General features: G+C 39.4%; 1 protein-coding gene across 3 annotated transcripts in view; it reads left to right on the forward strand.

Moving 5' to 3' along the window:
- Window positions 1-19,165, forward strand: part of Xkr9 (X-linked Kx blood group related 9) — a 33,493-nt gene continuing 14,328 nt past the window's right edge. Inside the window, exons 1-3 of one of the 3 annotated variants that reach the window (NM_001011873.2) lie at window positions 34-130; window positions 3,389-4,027; window positions 15,319-15,539. In NM_001011873.2, the coding sequence (NP_001011873.1) occupies window positions 3,756-4,027; window positions 15,319-15,539 (493 nt within the window). In that variant the 5' untranslated portion in view covers window positions 34-130; window positions 3,389-3,755. Of the gene's footprint in view, window positions 131-185; window positions 379-3,388; window positions 4,028-15,318; window positions 15,540-19,165 lie in introns of those variants that run through there. The other 2 variants (XM_006495547.3, XM_006495548.3) reach the window with 2 other exon arrangements.

Genomic DNA, 19,165 nt, shown 5'->3' on the forward strand with positions numbered 1-19,165 from the left:
CTAACAGGTGACTTCGGTTTCACTTTAGTATCTGATCCTAAAGAGTTAGACAGTGAAGAAATAGAACTCATAAGCTGAAGATTTCCAAGAAGAGACATTGAGTTAAAGAAGGCTTTTATATTTGTCACAAGTAAGTCTAGTTTTACATGAATTGTTTGGTTGATTAAGTGAAACTTTCCCAGTTTTAATTCTTTTAAATATCTGCTTTATTGAAAAACGATCGTGTACTAGGGCAAAGATTATATATTTTGGCTGGCAGCCAGCTAGCCATACAGCTGGGCTGTTCTCTCAATGAAATAAGTCCGTGAGTAGAAGCCACATTTTGTAAGTGGTGTTATTTTTACTCGGGTGGTATTGGAACAGTGATCAACTGTGGAGGTAAAGATGTGTAATACAAGTTATAAAACTGTGTAAATATTCAGAGAGTTGTGTGGTATCTGTATGCTGGCTACATTGTTTATTGTGTAGACTTACTTCCTGTTGGAATTATGTCTGTCTGACCAAATCAAGAATACGGACATTGTTATGTTAATCTATTAAGTCAAATGTTCTGGTTATAATATCGTTTCTGTTTCTTAGAAATGGTTCTACCTCGTGAAATATTAATGAAAAACTGCTGGGGTTTTACTTAATCAAGTCAGGCAAAGGAAGTTTTTTTTTATGGATGGATTAATAAGTATATACACAGACTCCTTGGGTATAATAGCCTATACGCTTGAGTAAGTTACTTACATTAAAAGTTCTGTGTGAAATTTCAGCTCAACTATTGTATTTTGATTTGAATATTTTGAAATCACCTGATTATAGTTTTGCTAGAAGAGTCTGGAAAATGAATTAAGGATTTTTACTCATGTTTCATAGGCAGAGAAAAATTCCAGGATTATTCTGTAGACTCTTAAACAAAATGCTTAGAAGTGGAAAAAGGACATAGAACAGTAGGCAGTAGTTTGCATGTGTGCGTTTTTTGCAATTCTTCCCTCCCGGGCTTTTAGAGACTGAGTGTTCTTTATAGAGAACAGCGTGCCAGCTCCTGTGGTTCACAGGTGGAACACCACAGACTCATCAGATTACAGTTCATTTTATAACAGCTTTAGAGACCGAAGTCCAGGGTCAAGGTGCTGGCGAGGGTGCTTTCTGGAGATGCTCTCTCTCCTCCATTTGCAGATGGCGGTTTCTTGGCTACATTCTCTATCCTAATATCTCAAACGAAGTTACTGTTCTTCTTTAAGATTGCATTATTTGACTATAAATAAGTGCCACAGTTCTTGAACCAGGCCTCTCATCTAGGCAGCTTTCCATTTTCTTTTCTTTTTTTTTTTTTATTATGTATTTTCTTCAATTACATTTCCAATGCTATCCCAAAAGTCCCCCACCCTCTCCCCCCCCACTCCCCTACCCACCCATTCCCATTTTTTGGCCCTGGCGTTCCCCTGTACTGGGGCATATAAAGTTTGCCTGACCAATGGGCCTCTATTTTCTTTTTTTATTATACAAGAGTACATATCTCTCTGCCTATTTATAAACATAACCCTAGGTTGGAATCCTGTGTGCAATTTCTAGGTAAAATGGATATTATGAATTTATATAGCTACTATTCTGTCGTTAAGTGTATTTTGATACCTTTAAATAGTCTTATATGTATTATATTATGTATCATATATTATAAATTCATTATATTTATTATTTTATGTTTATTATAAAGAAATGATACCTACGAGGGGATTATATTTAAAAAGAGGAAGAATGAAAATATCTGATGCCCTGTCTTCCAGAATACTTACTTCAGATATGTACATGTGGGAATAAAAATGACCTCATGAGATTAGAAATAAATAGTTGTCTGTAATTTACAGAAAACATTAGTGCTGTTCTTATGCATGCATATCATATATGCCAATCTAATTCACTCCCATAAACACTTCCTTTTTCTGCCTCGCCTTTCCAATTGTCCTTTTCTTGAGTATCATGTTAAAGTCTGGATTCTGCACATGAGAGAAAACATGCAATGTTTGTCTTTCTGAGGCTGCTTTAATTTAACATGCTAATCAGCAACTTCACTCGTTTTCTTGCAAGTGGTAAATAGTGAATAGTTATTGCACACCTTCTTTTCCCATTCACTCACTGGTAAACATCTAGACTGGCACCTAGATGAGGAACTTCCATACTGTAGTGACTACAGAAATGTGTATCCACAGTCATAGTACATAAAGGGTTCTTTCATGCCACAGCCTGATGATTTAATGTTCAGATTGAGTGAGATGGACTCTCAGTGTAGTTAGTTAGTTATTTCAGATCTATTCTTTATTTTTAATCGTGTGTGTGTGTGTGTGTGTGTGTGTGTGTGTGTGATGTTTGCACAAATCAGAATGTATGCCATGAAATAAGAATTTGACATCCCCTGGAACTGAAGTTGACAAGCAGTTGCCAGTTGCCTGATATGAGTGTCGGGAACTGGTGGGTAGTGGGAATCAAACTCAGATCTCCTGCCAGAGCAGCAATACATGTTCTTTCTGGCGGAATTCTCTCTCTAGCCAGTCAATATAGTTTTACTGAATGTTTCTTAATGTTTCCATAAATAAACATATTTAAATTGTTATTTTTGAGAGCTATCTGTTCAATTCAGTTGTCCATTAGTTAGAAAATTTGTTGTTGTTTCAGTGTTTAGAGGTGTGTGTGTGTGTGTGTGTATAATCTAGGTAACAATTGAATGACTATTTGTCAATTCTTGATATTATTTCCTGAGTTGTCGGAATCCTTTTTTACAGAGTTCTTGCCTGTGCCTGTATTTTCAGTTTTTCTTCCTAAGTTCTATTTATTTTAAAGTTTCAAGCCTTACATTAAGGTCTTTGATTAATTTTGAACTGATTTTTGTAGGTGAGAGATAGGAATCTAATTTCATTCTTCCGTGTGTGGATATCCAGAGCCCCAGCGCCATGGCTCAAACAGGCTGTCTTTTCCCTCGTGCATGCTCTGGCACTTGTGAAGGATCCAACTGCTGTGTCTGAGTGGGCTTATTTCTGGTCCTCTAATCTGACCCATTGGTATACATGTATGCTTTTATGCCAGGGGTTTTATGCTGCATTTGCTATTAAGGCTCTGTAGTGTGATTTGGAATCAAGTAACATTTAGGTTGTTTGCATGTCTTTTTTTTTGGCCAATAGAAATGGTCCTGTCATAAATATCCCATGAGAAGACATAGTTTTAAATTTAAATGGTAAGTACTTGAGTTTGAGATGACATTATCAACAATGATTATATTTTTGAGACTTTTCCAAATATAAGAAGTATATTTAGTGCAGATATTATATTTAGAAACACAGGACCTTGATAACACCGTGGGCCAGGCTTTATAGTTAAGAGTTAATGACATGGTTTTTCTCTGTTTTAGACATTGTTATCTGTAATGAAGATCACAGCAGAGGCGAAGATACAGCAAGGCCTTCTTGTACCACTTGATCTGGCGTAGACATTTTTTTTTAAAGGAAGTTAAAGTTATTCACTTTTGTTTTAGTGTTCCAATTTCATAATATTTATTTATTTATTTTTCGTACTAGGCACTGAATATAGGAGTGTATGAATGTTAGATAAACACTCCATCACTGAACTATATCACCATATTCTTTTCACTAGTTAGACTCAGTGTATAAATTACAATTCAATGCTAACCCAAAAGATACACTAGTATCCATTGTGGCATTTTCCCCTATTTTTGTATCTGAAAAGGAGTAACTAGGCAATAGCCACAGTCCTTCATAATGAAATATACCAAGTGTAATTTTATGATGTCCGTTTTGGGCATTATAATCTATGTAACTGATTTAGTTGCAGACATTGTCCTATCTGTTAGGTACTTCCATGATGGACAATATGTTCTTGGTGTTTTAACCTTGAGCTTTGTGCTTTGTGGAACACTCATAGTCCATTGTTTTAGCTACTCATGGTTGAAGGCTGACTTAGAGAAAGCAGGACAAGAAAATGAACGTTATTTTCTTCTACTTCATTGCTTGCAAGGAGGAGTTTTCACAAGGTGAGTACACGTCAAATCCCCAGCACCGCCATTTTATCCAAGCAGAAGGTCTGTTTTTAAATTTAGACAGTCAAGTGTGAAGGGTTCCTTATTTGCAAGATGTGCACGTAATAATTGTTTCTCAAGTATTAGTTTTAATGTAAATCATTACTGAAGTCAAAGACATTTTCTAGATTCTTTAACAGAGCCTCCTCTTTTCGTCACTACACCCTATACCCATTCCTCTCTGTAGTGGTTTGAATGACAGGGTTAAATCTCTCCGATGTGGAATGAAGCATTCTTTGGGTTTATGCCCAAGAGTGGTATGGGTAGACTTATGCCCAGCTTCCTGAGGAACCACCACACCACTGGTTTCCATAATGGCATACAAGTTTGCACTCCCTCTGGTAATGGAGAAGGAGATCTCTTTTCCCACATCCTTGGCAGCATGTGCAGTCATTTGTTTTGCTGATATCGGCCATTCTGACTGGTGAAAAGTGAAATCTCCATGTACATTTCCTTGACAGCTAAGAAGGTTCACCATGTCATTAAGTGCTACTTAGCCATTTGTGTTTCATCTTTGAGAGCTGGTTACTTCTCCCCCTTATTTTTATCTTTGGTTATTTGTTTTCTTGAGGGTTGGTTTTTAGTTTTTTATATAATTTATTTTTTAACCCTCTATCAGGTGTGCATAATTTGTAAAAACCTTTTCCTTTTGTGTAGCCTCCTACTTTGCCTGAAAGATGGTGTCCACTATTTGCCATGCAGAGTTTTAGCATCATGAGGTCCCATTTATTAGTTGTTGATCTTAGTGCTTGTGCTGTGTCCTGTTCAGAAAGACCTTCCCTGTGCAAATGAGTTCAAGACTGTGTCCCATGTTCTTTCCTATGAGATTCAGAGTACCATGGTCTTAGGTTTGGGTTAAGCTTGGTCCATTTGGAGTTGAGTTTTGTGCAGGGTGACAAACATGGATATCTTTGCATTCTTTCACATACAGCCATCCAGTCTGACAAGCACCATCTGTTTAAGATGCTGCTTTTCCTTCAGTGTGCTTTTTGGCTTCTTTGTCAAAAATCATAGGTCTGTGGATTTGTATTTGGGTCTTCAGTTTGATTCCATTGATCAACATGTCTGTTTTTATCCCAATACAATGTCGTTTTTTTTATTACTTATAGCTCTGTACTACAATTTGAAATCTTGGAGAGTGATACCTGCAGACATTATTTTATTATTCAGGATTGTCTTAGCTGTCTTTGTGTGTGTGTGCTTCCATGTAAAGCTAAAAATGGTTTAATTTCTGTGAAGTGTTGGACTATGATTTTGATGGGGATTGTGCTGAAACTGTAGAATGCATTTGGTAGAATGGTCATTTTCACGATGTTAATCCTACCAATCCATGAACATGGGAGACCTTTCTATATTGTGATGTCTTCTTCAATTTCTTTCTTCAATGTCCTAAAGTTTCTATTATACAAGTCTTTTGCTTGTTTTCTTAATGTTATCTCAAGGTATATATATATTTTGAGGCTATTGTGAAATGTACTGCTTCTCAGATTTCTTTCTTTCTTTTTTTGTCATTTGTATATAGTAAGGCTACTGAGTTTCATGTATTAACTCTATATCCAGCTACTTTGCTGAAAGTGTTTATCAGCTGTAAAAAATTTCCTGATAGAATTTTTAGGTTTCTGTTGTTGTTGTTGTATTGTGAAGGGTTTCACCCCTCCCCAAGGCCCTTTCTGCATCTAGTGAAATAATCATATTATTTACCTTTCAGTCTGTTTCTGTTATAGATTATGTTAATTGATTTAGGAATGTTGACTATCCCTGTGTCTCTTGGAAGAATCTCACAGTGGACAATCTTTCTGATGTTTTCAATTTGAAGGAAGTTCCATGAGGTGCTGAAAAGAAGATAATTCTTTTGTGTGTGGGTGAAATGTTCTGTAATATCTATTAGGGCTATTTGATTTATGATGTCCGCTATCTCCAGCATTTTTCTGTTTAGTGATGTCTGGATGACCTTCCTGTTGGTGAGAATGGGATACTGCTGTCTTCCACTATCAGCAGGTCTATATGTCTATAAGGTCTATATGTGATTAAAGCTGTAATAGTTTCTTTTATCAACTTTGGTACCCCATGTTTGATGTGTACATGTTTATTACCACATTATCATCTAGGGGATTTTTCTGTTTATGAGTATGTAGTGTCTTTCCCTATCTCTTATGATTAGTTTTGTTTGAAGCCTGTTTATCTATTAAAATGACTATGCCTACCCTGAGGTGATGTCTATCCTTGATGTTAAGCTGTATATCTTGTCTGCAGCAGAAGGATAAATCCCGTTTTCAAATCCAATCTATTTATCTGCGTTTTTTGTTTGAGGAATTATCAGTGTTTATTGGTTCCTGCCATTCTGATGTTATGGCATGTGTTTCTTTCTCCCTGCTTTTATTTCTTTCCTGGCATTTGTCAATGCTGTTGTTATCCTCACCAGGCTAAAGTTTTCCTTTTAGTGCCTTCCATAGAACTGGATTGGTAGATAGATACTGCTTAAATATGGTTTTTATTGTGGAATGTTTTTCTTTCTCTGTCAATTGTGATTGCTAATTTTTGTGGGTATAATAGTCTTGATTGATATCTGAGGTCTCTCAGAATTTGTAGAAAATCTTTACAGGCCCTTCCTGCTCTGCCATTGGGTGATGGGCTTTAGGGAAGCATCAATACACCACTCAGTGGGTGGGAAATCACAGCCTAGGATATGGGAGGCTGAAGCTGAGGTTCCCAAGCTCCTAGGAGTTCAGCTGACACTGGAAACTGCATGGGTTTGGGAACAAAGGGTCTGGAGTCCATGGGACTCTGTCCCGAACTCCTGGACATCTAGATGCCACTGAGTCTCAGAGAGTTGGGAATGGAGTGGGCCAGTGGGCTAAGGATGAGCCCCAGGCCAGGCAGGGAACTGCAGTTTAACTCATTGATGAAAGTCCTTAGCTTAGCAGTGGTTGTCTTGGAGTGAGTGCAGAAGGGTCTTCTGCAGGAGACTTAGGCTGTGGTTCTGTAGGTGAAGGCCTTCTCCATGCTCCCCAGGGTAGTTCTTGATGAAAGAGACAGTCCATGTTTATCCATACCATTTATTGACTCCTCATCATGGAAAATGGGTGCATACCACCTTCTCAGGGTAGACCTTTACAGGAAGGAATGTCAGGGAAGGGAAGCTTATTGGCTAAACCCTCAGGGCCTCTAGATAATATTATTAAAATAGAGAACTCTGATCTGGGCTAAGTGACCAGCGTGGGTAGTGGGTAGTGGGGTCATATGTTCTGGGCTAGGAATCTGGTAGGGAGCAGGGAGATGCCTACCTCTCAAGTGGGCTCCTGGGTTTCTGGGGGGAGTTCTCTGAACACACTCAACCGTACCAAGTTTCCGGGCACAGTCCATTGTTCTACAGCCCTTCGGGCTTTTAGAGTTTCTATTGAGAAGCCAGGTGTCATTCTACTTGTTCTGCCTTTATGTTACTTGTTCTTTCCCCTTAGAGATTTGAATCTCCTTTTCGGTGCTGTTGTTCTGTATAGTTAGTGTTTTAATTATTACATGCCATGGGAAATCTCTTATGTGTTTCACTAATGTTTTGTTAAATTGACTTTCCTCCTACACAGTGTTTTGTACTTATCTCATAGGTCCCCACCATGCTTTTTCTATGTGCTTTAGTTTGGTTTCTGTTGAGCTGTTATTACCTTCGTCTGGTGAGGCTTCTATAACATTTAAAACATACCACAGACCAGGAGGCTTTTAAGCAAAAGTAACTTCCATCTCACAGTTCTAGAGCCAGTTAAGGTCCTGGCAGGATAAGGCTTAGTAAAATTGTCTTAATCAATGTTCCATTGCTGTGAAGAGACACCATGTCCACAAAAACTCTTTAAAGGAAATCATTTAATTGGGGCTGGCTTACAGTTTCAGAGGTTCAGTCCAATATCATCATAATATAAACACAGTGGCACACAGGCAGACATGGTGCTGGAGAAGCAGCTGAGAGTTCTAAATCTAGGTCATCAGGCAGCAGGAGAGAGAGAGAGAGAGAGAGAGAGAGAGAGCACTTGGCTTGTGTTTTTGAAACCTCAGAGCTCATCCTCTAGTGACACACTTCCTTCAAGAAGGCCACACCTCCTAATACTTTCAAATAGTGCCATGCCCTGTGCATTTAAATGTTTGAACCTATGGGGGCCATCCTTATTCTGAGCACCACGGAAGTCCTACTTTCTCATTCTCAGGGGTTTCCTAGTTGCCATCTAGTTGGTGAGAGGGTAGATACTCTTGGGGTCTTATTTATAGGGCACGAATCCCATTATTTATCTCTGAAACCCCTTGCCAACACCACAATGGAAATTAATTTTCAATATTTGAATTGGGGGAAACACAAACATTCAATCTATAGCACTCATCTTTAGTTCAATAATCTGTTTGGCTTTGGCTAAATTTGTGTTAATTCTGTCCATTGAATTTTGATTTTGTATGTTTTACTTGTGTAAGAATTCAATGTTTTATTCTCATTTACATACCTTTTCTGTTATTTCCTACTTTCACCCATTATATCATGCCTTTCATAGAATCCTCAGCATAGTTTACTTTAGTGTTGAAGACCATGAACTGAGGTGGAGTGACTGATCACTCAGCAGACTTTGCTTCTTTTCTCTAAGGGAACAAAACTTGATTCTCTAGGGCGGTCAAAATACTTCCTGAGGGGCTGGCAAGAAACTTTTAAAGCCCGGTGAAAGACTCCTTGGAGGATAGTGAAATGGGGGAGTCACACACACACACACACACACACACACACACACACACACACACTCAAAGAATGGATGAGGCAAGCTTCAAGGAGCTCCAACAACTTTACAATTCCCATCCATCCATCCATCCATACACATTCACACACTGGGTTGTTGGCTTATATTTTTCTCAACCTACTTTTAAAAAGGTTCAACCTCCCCTCTAGCCCACCACACACCAGAGGTAGCAGAAAAGAAAGGTTACTAGGATATGGGGGAAGTAGAAATAGATCTTTGGGGCAATTCCAATATTTGTTGTTCTCAGTCCAGTCCAATAGCAAACACCAGGCATGAATTGGCAGCTGCAGACCAGTCCACTCCACATGCACCACACATGAGTCAGCAACTCCAGAAGAAAGTTAAAGGCTCACCAACTGTCCTGAGTCCTCAGAAGCTGCAAGAAGCCGCAGGAACCTCACGAGAAGTTCTTTGGCAAGTTTCTCTCTATCAAGTCACTCCCAGTGAAGCTCAGCAAAGAAGTATAAAGCAAAGCAATCATGCGTGTCATGAGCAAAGAGTAGTGAGGTGGAGCAATGCAAACCAATGCTCGAGCCCCACTGTCTGTGGGATCACACTTCTATTCCATCTAAGCATCACCTGTCCTTTCACATATCTGCTAGAGCAAAGCATCCTTTCACCTGTGTCTGCTCCAACAAAACATCCTTTCACATGTGTGCCCCAGCAAAACATCCTTTCACATGCGTGCCCCAGCAAAACACTATTTGACATAACTGACTTTCCAAAGAAATCAGAAATTTCCATTTCATTGGGTGGCTGGAGCAAAGGTCCAATCCCTTTACATTCATACACATACATACATTTGGTGGATGCAGGCTCCAGTAAGCACGCTCCAACCACTTTATTTTTCTCTCACAGCTTATATATCCCACCAAAATCGTTCAAGCAGTATAAAATTACAATGTGATTACAATCTATTTTTCTCTTAGTGAGTGATTATAAAATAGCAGTATGCTCCTCAAATACCTTTATATGAAAAACCTTTTACATATTGCAGGAGAAGAAAAAACAGATCATCCCCAAGGACCAGCATAGATCCACAACTAAGCAACTGGTTATAGATTAACACAGTGTGAGCAAGCAAGGCAGTTTTCTCAGCCGGCCTCTCTTTCCCAGCAGGCTGCAGTTTGTGGTTACTGAAAGGATCAATTATTTACTATTTATCTTAAAAAGTAATCCTATAAAAATCTTAAAAGAATTAGAAACTTTTACATAAAAAACAGTCATTTTTTACTTTAAATCCTCAGAATACACATCTATTCATCATCAAATTTTCAGTAACTCATATCAGGAAGCTGATGGCAAAAACAGGTACAAGAAATTAATCACACCTTTATCCCCAGTCCAGCTTCAGCAAAAGAGTCATGTCTGTCAGTGCTATTCGGGCTGTCATTATTCTTGCTCCCTGACCTCAAAACTCCCTAGTTTAAGAGTGTGCCTTTCTGAACTTTAAATTGTTCTCTAAGATTTTGTACATCAGAGCCACTGACAAAAACAACTTAACCTAACCGCTAACAATCTACGTCTGCAAATGCTTTCTAAGGGTGGTGGCCACTGCACGATCCACAGCGTTACGTTCCTTTCAAGGGTGGTGATTCAATCACTAACCTGCTCCAGCAGCAATGCTTGAAGAAGATCAGACACTATTATTGTAAGTGCCAATGGCACTGCCCGGGGAGGGGCTGTAAACCCCTTAGAGTTTCCATACAACTCATAGATTGTGAGGGAGATGGTACGAAGGCAGGAAGCGGAGCAGAACTGTACAACAGCACGGAGTCCTCAGGACCCATAGTCCTCCAGGCTCTGCCTCCACAAGGCATGCCCATAATTATCTAGTAATCATGCTAACTGGTGGGCTGCATCCATGAGTTCTAAAGCTGTTTGCTGGTCCTCTTCTGTGGCTCATGACAGTTTTAGTCTTTGCCAATCTCAGGATCAGTGCCATGTGTTGCCGTGGTTTTTTTTGTTTTTTGTTTTTTTTTCTGATATATTTCTTTTACCTGCTTTTCTTCTTTCTTTTGAGTCACATTTCCTTGTTGACTGTACGTCAAGTAATTTTCCTCCATTGTGCTGTGAATAAAAGGAGACTGATACCCTGTAAGTCTTGGTTTCTTTCAAAGCAACAGCCAAATTACAGGCAAATTTCCTTGATATTTTACAGAAGGTTGGTTGAAGATTACATAGAGAAAGTCTTATTTGCTCTCCCCCATGACAAACTCTCTTAGTTTTGAGATACACTTTACATTTCCATATTGTGACATTTTCTGGAACTTGGAGGGTTTCTCAGATATTTGCCTGTCACTTTTACTTTGGTGAGGGTTAAATCTGAGCTCATCTCTGATGAGATCTACTGGTGAGATATCTGGGATTTCCTTCACTTGAGTTTTCCTATATCTTGAAGTCTTATTCCATGCGTGCAGGACAGAGGAGCAGGCAAGGGCTTGAGAAAAGATACTTCCTCTTTTCTGAAATTCCCTGAATTTCTAACTACTCTGGTCAGCTCTCACCCTGTCTTGTCATCAGGAAGACGCCAACAGATCTTGAGCTGTATTGTGTTCTTTGAACTGTGGACCTTCAGAGGGAAGGACGAGTAAGTGCTGTTCAGGTCACACAGCGTCTCTCTCTGTCTCTCTCTGTCTCTCTGTCTCTGTCTCTGTCTCCAACTACCTACCTGTCTATCTGTAGATACAGATATGGCTTCACAGTCACCCAGTCTAGGCTTATGGGCACACTACTAACTACATCAGGCTGAGTTTCTACTCATAACACTGGCATCTGCTTCCTCTTGCAGTCTTTGCTGCCTGTTCTAGTTAGGCTCTCTATGTGCAGTTGATAATATTTCTGCAATTTTCATGTTTTTAGACAGTATCTAATCTACTGGTTTATAAACAATTTCAGGAATAGCAACTGGACATTTCCTGTTATGCTAGATACCCAGAACAGATCCAAGTAAAATTTTCTATTATGAAGTAGTCCCAGGCAGTGTTAACTTTTCTTCTATACTATACTTTCACAGTGTAGTCTTTATATTTCTAATAATTGCTTATTTCCTTCTGCTTTATTTTGCAGCTAGTAGGATAATGACTTGGCACACCTGTTGAGTTATAAGGTCGTTGAGGATAGAGTTGTCCTTGTGGTTGGCATTTTCTCTACCTTGGCATGTAGCTCAAACTGAATCTAATTTATAGATGTGAAAGTCAAGTAGAAACTTAAGTAAATCTAAAGAGCCAACTATTAACATAAGTTTCATGTAGACTTAGTAGTGAAGACCTAGTCCTTTAAGCTGTGAAGAGTAGCAAGGAGGCACACCAGAATTGGGAGAAGATGAGAAGGTAGTGGTGGTAGTTTGTGTGGAGGCAAGTTATGGGAAACCTTAGAAGATAAGGTAAGAATTTGGGATTTTGGGATGGATTCCTGGGTATGGCAGTCTCTAGATGGTCCATCCTATCATCTCAGCTCCAAACTTTGTCTCTGTAACTCCTTCCATGGGTGTCCTCCAAACGCTGACACCATTGCACACACTAGCAAGATTTTGCTGAAAGGACCCTGATATAGCTGTCTCTTGTGAGGCTATGCCGGGGCCTAGCAAACACAGAAGTGGATGCTCACAGTCTGCTATTGGATGGATCACAGGACCCCCAATGGAGGAGCTAGAGAAAGTACCCAAGGAGCTAAAGGGGTCTGCAACCCTATAGGTGGAACAACAATATAAACTAACCAGTACCCTGGAGCTCTTGACTCTAGCTGCATATGTATCAAAAGATGGTTTAGTCGGCCATCACTGGAAAGAGAGGCCCATTGGTCTTGCAAACTTTATATGCCCCAGTACAGGGGAATGCCAGGGCTAAGAAGTGGGAGTGGGTGGGTAGGGGAGTGGGGCGGGGGGAGGGTATGGGGGACTTTTGGGTTAGCATTGGAAATGTAAATGAAAAAATACCTAATTAAAATAAAATAAAATAAAAAATAAAAAAAAAAGAATTTGGGATTTTAAATTCGATGGAAACCATTGGAGCATGTTGGCTAGAGCAATGGTGTATGGGTTATATTTGAGGAGTGCGATCTGATTGTGAAGGGAGTAGGTTATGTGAGGGACATGAATAGAATCAGAGGTGGACAAGATGGCTCAGAAGCTGGTTACGGTTTCAATTGCTGTGAAGAGACACAGTGACCAAGGCAACTTTTATAAACCCAAACATTGAATTGGGGCCAACTTACAGTTTCAGTTCATTATCATCATGGAGAGAAGCATGGTAGCAGACATGGTGCTAGAGGAGAAATTGAGAGTTCTACACCTTGATCCAAAGGCAGCCAGAAGAAACTGACTTCCAGGGAGCTAGGAGAAGGGTCTCAAATCCCACCCACAGTGACACACTTTCACCAACAAGGTCACACCTCCTAATAGTGCCGCTTCTCATGGGCCAAGCATATTCAAACCACCACAGAAGGTAGAGGTGATTGCTGCAAGCTAGATGACAACTTGATCCTTGGAACATATATGGTGGAAGGAGAGAACCCACTCCCCAAAGCTGTTCTCTGAACTCCACTTATATGCTGTGGCACACTCACTCCTGCCCCAAAGAATAGAATCAGGAAGAACAATTTTGGGCTAGTGAGATTATCTGGGTCAGGTGTCACCTGATTAACTTGAGGATAGAGTTGTAGGAGGTGTTTAGAGTCTGGAAATATTTGATGTTAGAATCCAGGAAATTCAGAAAGAACTTTCACAGGGTCTGCAAATGTCTATCTATCTATCTATCTATCTATCTATCTATCTATCTATCTATCTATCTATCATCCACCACGTGTCTAGCTGTCTAGATTATATGTGTGAAGAAACTGACGGTAGATAAGGAGTTCTGGTATGTTCTGAAGTAGTGTCTTGGTTATCTTTCTATTAGCCTCAATTGCTTCTAAATAAGAGTCACCTATTTTAAAATTATCACTTTTATCTGGAGGCTGTAGCCAGTATTTATTTAAAAGTTCTATCAGAAGAAGGGCCTTGGCAGGGTTCTTTAAGAGTCTTTGAGAGTTTTTTGTTTTGTTTTCCTTTTATATTTCTACTATGAAAAATTCCTAGAGAACTCTTGTTGATATTAGAGATTTACTAAATTAAATAGGAAAGACTGAATCTCTTTTTGAGCCTTCACATTCTGCAATTTTCTGAGTTGTAGTTAAGAGAAGCTGATGAACACTAAATTGGAGTTGTTTTTTGGAATACAGTAGGTAAGGATCAGAATCTGGTGTGGTGTGGTGGCCTGTGAGATGAAGCCTGATAAGGCTGAGTTGGGCTTGAAACACCAGAGATCCAGAAGAGATGGTAGGATCTTTCTCTGCTCCAGATTCCAGGCACCTGTCATATAGCCACAGTGCCTATGAGAAAATTGTGGCCTTTAGTCACATAGAGACAGCACCCATAAATCCCTCTTCATGGAGATGAGGCATCTCAGGCCAAGCCAATAGGAAGCACCTGCTGTCAGACCCACCCCACCCCAAACTGTATGTAAGATCCTATCCAGAAGGAATGAACTTGTGTGAGAATTACTCTGTCGTCTGAGAGCACCTGTCACAGAGCTGGAACACTGCCTGGGAAGAGAATGCTCTCACAAAGCTTTTACTAGCAGAAGCTTCCCTGCAGTCTGCTTGCTGGCTAGCAGCCCTCCACCAGCTCAGCTCTGCACCAGCAGTGCAGTGTCTTGCAGCAACTCTGGCTGCCTGGGCAGCAGTACGAGAGCAGAGAGCAGCGGGGGCAGCAGCAGTGGAGGTGGCAGAGGCATTTCCTCATCCTGCTCTCATCCTTTCCATTCGCTAGAACCCTCCCGCCAGGCATGGCCAGAAGTCTCCACAGATAGCTTCAGGGACACAGATAATCTGGGTTTGGGCTTTAGGCTGGTCCACTACTCTCTGTAAAGTGTTAGTGAATCATTTAACCCTTTGAGCCTTAGCTTTTCCAACTGTGAAATGAAACCAGCTCCTAACTATCTCATGATTATTGTAAAAATGAGGTATTATCATATTTTCTTAGTAGACATATCACACAGACATTCAAATTTCATGAAGTCGAACTCTTAGTGAAGTCTCTGAAGTGATTATAAAGCAATGTACTGGAAAATATGTGTGCAAAAATTCTGTATTTATATATTTACTTCAATATATACACAAATATATACCATAAAATGTCTAAGTTCTATAGATGCTAAATAATAGTAAGAGAAAAAATTATTAAGGTCTGTAGTGTGCTAGGATGCATATAGATAACAATATTGTTATCTACTGTATATTTAAAAATCTAGAAGGATTTTTGGATATTTTCACTATAAAGAAACTAATAAATATTTCAGGTGATAGACATGTTTAATCTGATTTAAACACATGTTTTGAAGCATACATATCTCATAAATATTTAATTTTTTAAATAAATTATTTAAAATGAATTTACTGTCTAAAAGGATATGACTGAAGAGAAATACGTTTACTTTACAGGTATTGGTTTGCCTTGAGAACGGGTTACCATGTGGTTTTCAAACACAGCGACAGGAAGAGTAATTTTATGGAGGAGCAAACGGATCCTCACAAAGAAGCAATAGACATGGCCACCGACTTGAGCATGCTCAGGCTGTTTGAGACCTACCTGGAAGGCTGCCCGCAACTCATTCTCCAGCTCTATGCCTTTCTGGAGTGTGGCCAGGCAAATTTAAGTCAGTGTAAGTCTTTCTTAATACCCCAGGGTAGGTGTATGCCACCGAGATTCTTATGATAACTGTATAAATCCCAGGGCTGCTTTCGAATTTTTTAATTCCTAAGTTTTTTTTTTGAAGTGAAATTCAACATGTTTTAAATATTAAGATGTGTGTAAAGATATAATCTCTCTCTCTGATCTTCATGTTCCTTCCCTTGTCTGCCCCAAAGGGGAACGGCTGCTGTCAGTTACTAGACAGTTCTTCAGAGAACTTGGGAAAAGCGCATGCTATGTTTTCTTTTATTTCTTTTCCCTAAGGGTAGCAATTGGCTTGTTTTTTGTTCTGCTGTATGTCCTGAAGAACTGCCCAAATCAGTATGGAAACTTTCCCCATTTTTCTTCTCACACACACTGTGGTACAAATGAGAGATAAACCACAGTTTACTAGCCAGTCCGTTATTTATGTTAATTTAGGCTGTTTAAAAATATCTTACTATTAAATGATGTCTCAGTCAAGCTTTGAATCTTTATGCTATGATTCTGGCCTTATCTTACTGTTTTTTATTGATCTTTTTAAACATTAGAATAGATTTTTTTTCCTACAATATATCCTTAATAGTTTTCTCTTCCTCTGCTCCTCCCAGTACCTCCACCCTACACCCCTCTGGATCCTCTCTCTTTGACTCTCCTTAGAAAATGAGCAGGCATCTAAGAGTTTATAATATAATATAATATAACCCAAGCAAATCAGAATAGGACAAAGTAAACAAATAGAAGGAAAAGAGCCCAGGAAAGGGCACAAAAATCAGATATAGACACAGAAACCCATTAGTTTTCATACTCAGTGATATCATCAAAGCACAAAACGGAAGCCATAATATATGTGCAAAAGACCTATATGGTAGGAAATAAATAAATAAATACACAATAAGGTAGAAATTTTAAAAAAAAGAAAAAGAAACAAAAATTCTCAACATGACATTATGAGACAAGGAAACTCCAAAGATGCCACTGCAGGCTCTGTGCCCTGCACTTTGTTTGTTTCACTACTGACATTCCCTTGGAGAAAGCTAAACTTTCATTGGAGAGAGCTTCTGGGTTAAGGACAGGGACAGAGACATGAGTCTCTTATTCATCTTCATACTTCTTTTTCTTAAAGGAAGAGTTGGAAAAAAGTTAACTTAGAGAGAGAGAGAGAGAGAGAGAGAGAGAGAGAGAGAGAGAATGCACTAGCAACAGAGAACTTGGTAAATAAGTGCCTGTTGATGTTTAGAATAAACTTATAGCTCTTAGCAGAGTCTTCTCAAAGAAAATTTAATGTATAGAAAAGCATTTATGAGATCACACTTAATTTTTAGAAAGTTTTCCATTAGCATATTATTTTTATTTTTTTATTCTTTAATCTTTGTTTTTACATTCCAGTCATTATTCCCCTCCTGGTGTGCCCTCTATTCCTCATCCCATACCTTCTCTTCCCCCTCCCTGCACCCCTCCATTTCCAAAGGGTGTCCCCACCCCACATCCCACCAGACTTCCCCACTCCCTGGGGCCTCAAGTCTCTGGAGCATTAGGTGTGGCTTCTCTCACTGAGGCCAGACCAGGCAGTCTTCTGTTGTACATGTGTTGGGAAGGGGATGCATCATATCAGCTGGTATATGCTGCCTGGTTGGTGGCTCCGTGTCTGAGAGATCTCGGGAGTTCAGGTTAGTTGAGACTGCTGGTCTTCCTATGGGGTCACCCTCCTCCTCAGCTTCTTTAAGCTTTTCCCTAATTTAATCACAGGGGTCCCTGATTTCTGTCCATTGTTTGGGTGTAAATATCTACATCTGACTCTTTCTGCTTCTTGTTTAGTCTTTTAGAGGGCAGTCATGACAGGTCCCTTTTTGTGAGCACTCCATAGCTCCAGTAATAGTGTCAGGCCTTGGGGCCTCTTTTTGAGCTGGATCCCAATTTGGGCCGGTCACTAAACCTCCTTCCCCCCAGTATCTTTTCCATTTTTGTCCCTGCAGTTCTTTTAGTCAGAAACAATTCTAGGTCAGAGTTTTTGACTGTGGGATGGCAACCTCATCCCTCCACTTAATGTTCTGTGTTTCTATAACAAGCCAAAGGGCCCAAGTGAGGATGCCTCAATCCCACTTGTGTGGGAGAGGGGACAGGGAGGGAAAGGGGGAACATGATCAGGTGTTGGTGTGTTTGAGGGAATAGGACTGAAGCCCTCAGGGCCAGTAAAATGAATGAAAACATGCAACCTCGGGAGGTAGGAGGTGGGGGACCCTCTAGAATGTATCAGAGACCTGGGAGGTGAAAGACTCTCAGGTCTCAAAGGGAACCTTAGATGAAATGCCCTACTGTGGGGAGAGGGAACTTGTAAAGTTGATCAGTATATTCTTAAGGATACAAAGAAATTAGAAGAAAGAAACATGTTTGGATGAAAGTGTGACAAACTGGTAAGTATGGCTGCTGTTGACAGTGGAATTTTGAACGATTCTTTTAATCTTTTAAATGTTTTTTTGGATGTTATTAGATAATCATAAAATTTTCAAAGTATAAAAATATCATGCTATACCATTGAGAAAATCATACACCATGACCAAATGAGCTTTATTCCAGAGATACTAGGTTAGTTTAGCACACTTAATTTAATAAATGTAGTATAGAAATAAACTTAAGGTTGGGAGATGCAGAAAATATTTGAAAAAGTTTAACATGTCTCGTTTGTAAAAGTAACTTTTATTTACTAGATGTTATTGTCATCTCAGAGGCTTACTGCTGAATAAGCTCACTCTTTCTACCTTTTTCTGGACTCTGACTGGCTGGTTCAACTCAGCCGTTCTGGCCCAAAATTCTCTCCAAGATTACTGATTCAAACTGGCTTCTCTCAGCTTCTGACTGAATTGCTCTGCTTGGCCTCAAACTAACTCTGGCATTTTTTTCTAATCTTCTGGCTTTGTCTTATTCAACTGCCTCTTCATGAATGCATGAATAAACTCAACTCCACTCTACTGAACTGACCTCTCTCCTTGAACTGCTCTTAAATTGCCTCTCTTTCTTGTCTGCTTTCCTGAGAGCTGGGTGAATCTTATGTCTGACTCATTCTGTCAAACCTTTCTCTGATTCATCACTTTGTCTGTCCCTCAATTGATGTTACTTTCAAACATGTCTGCTTCCTTTTACAAACTAACTTTACATTTATTGTTAGGGATTTGAGGTGTGTACTAAGGGCGTGTCTGCATTTCAGCCAGATCACACAGACCTAGAAGGTCTTTGGATGTGATCTCTTGCCAGAGCAGTCATGTTGCTGGATTAAAATTCCTCTAGACTTCATGATAAAAGTCTTGAAGAGGTTAGGAATGAATGGATCAAACCTCAAAATGGTAAAGGCCATTTACAATAACCCCATAGCCAGTATTATAATTATAAAAACTGAATGCATTACCTCTAAAATTGGGAAAGAAAACGATTTCTACTCTCATTGCTTTTATTCAGTAGAGAACTCAAAATCCTGTTAGATAAACAAGATAACACAAAGAGATAAAGGGATAAAAACATGAAAGGAAGAAGGCAACGTGTCCTTAATTGCAGACTATCATCCTATACTTAAAAGACTCCAGAGAAGGTGCAAACTGAATAAACTACTCTTAGTAAAGTTGT

This window comes from Mus musculus, chromosome 1, assembly GCF_000001635.26.
Source record: "Mus musculus strain C57BL/6J chromosome 1, GRCm38.p6 C57BL/6J".
NCBI lineage: Eukaryota > Metazoa > Chordata > Mammalia > Rodentia > Muridae > Mus > Mus musculus.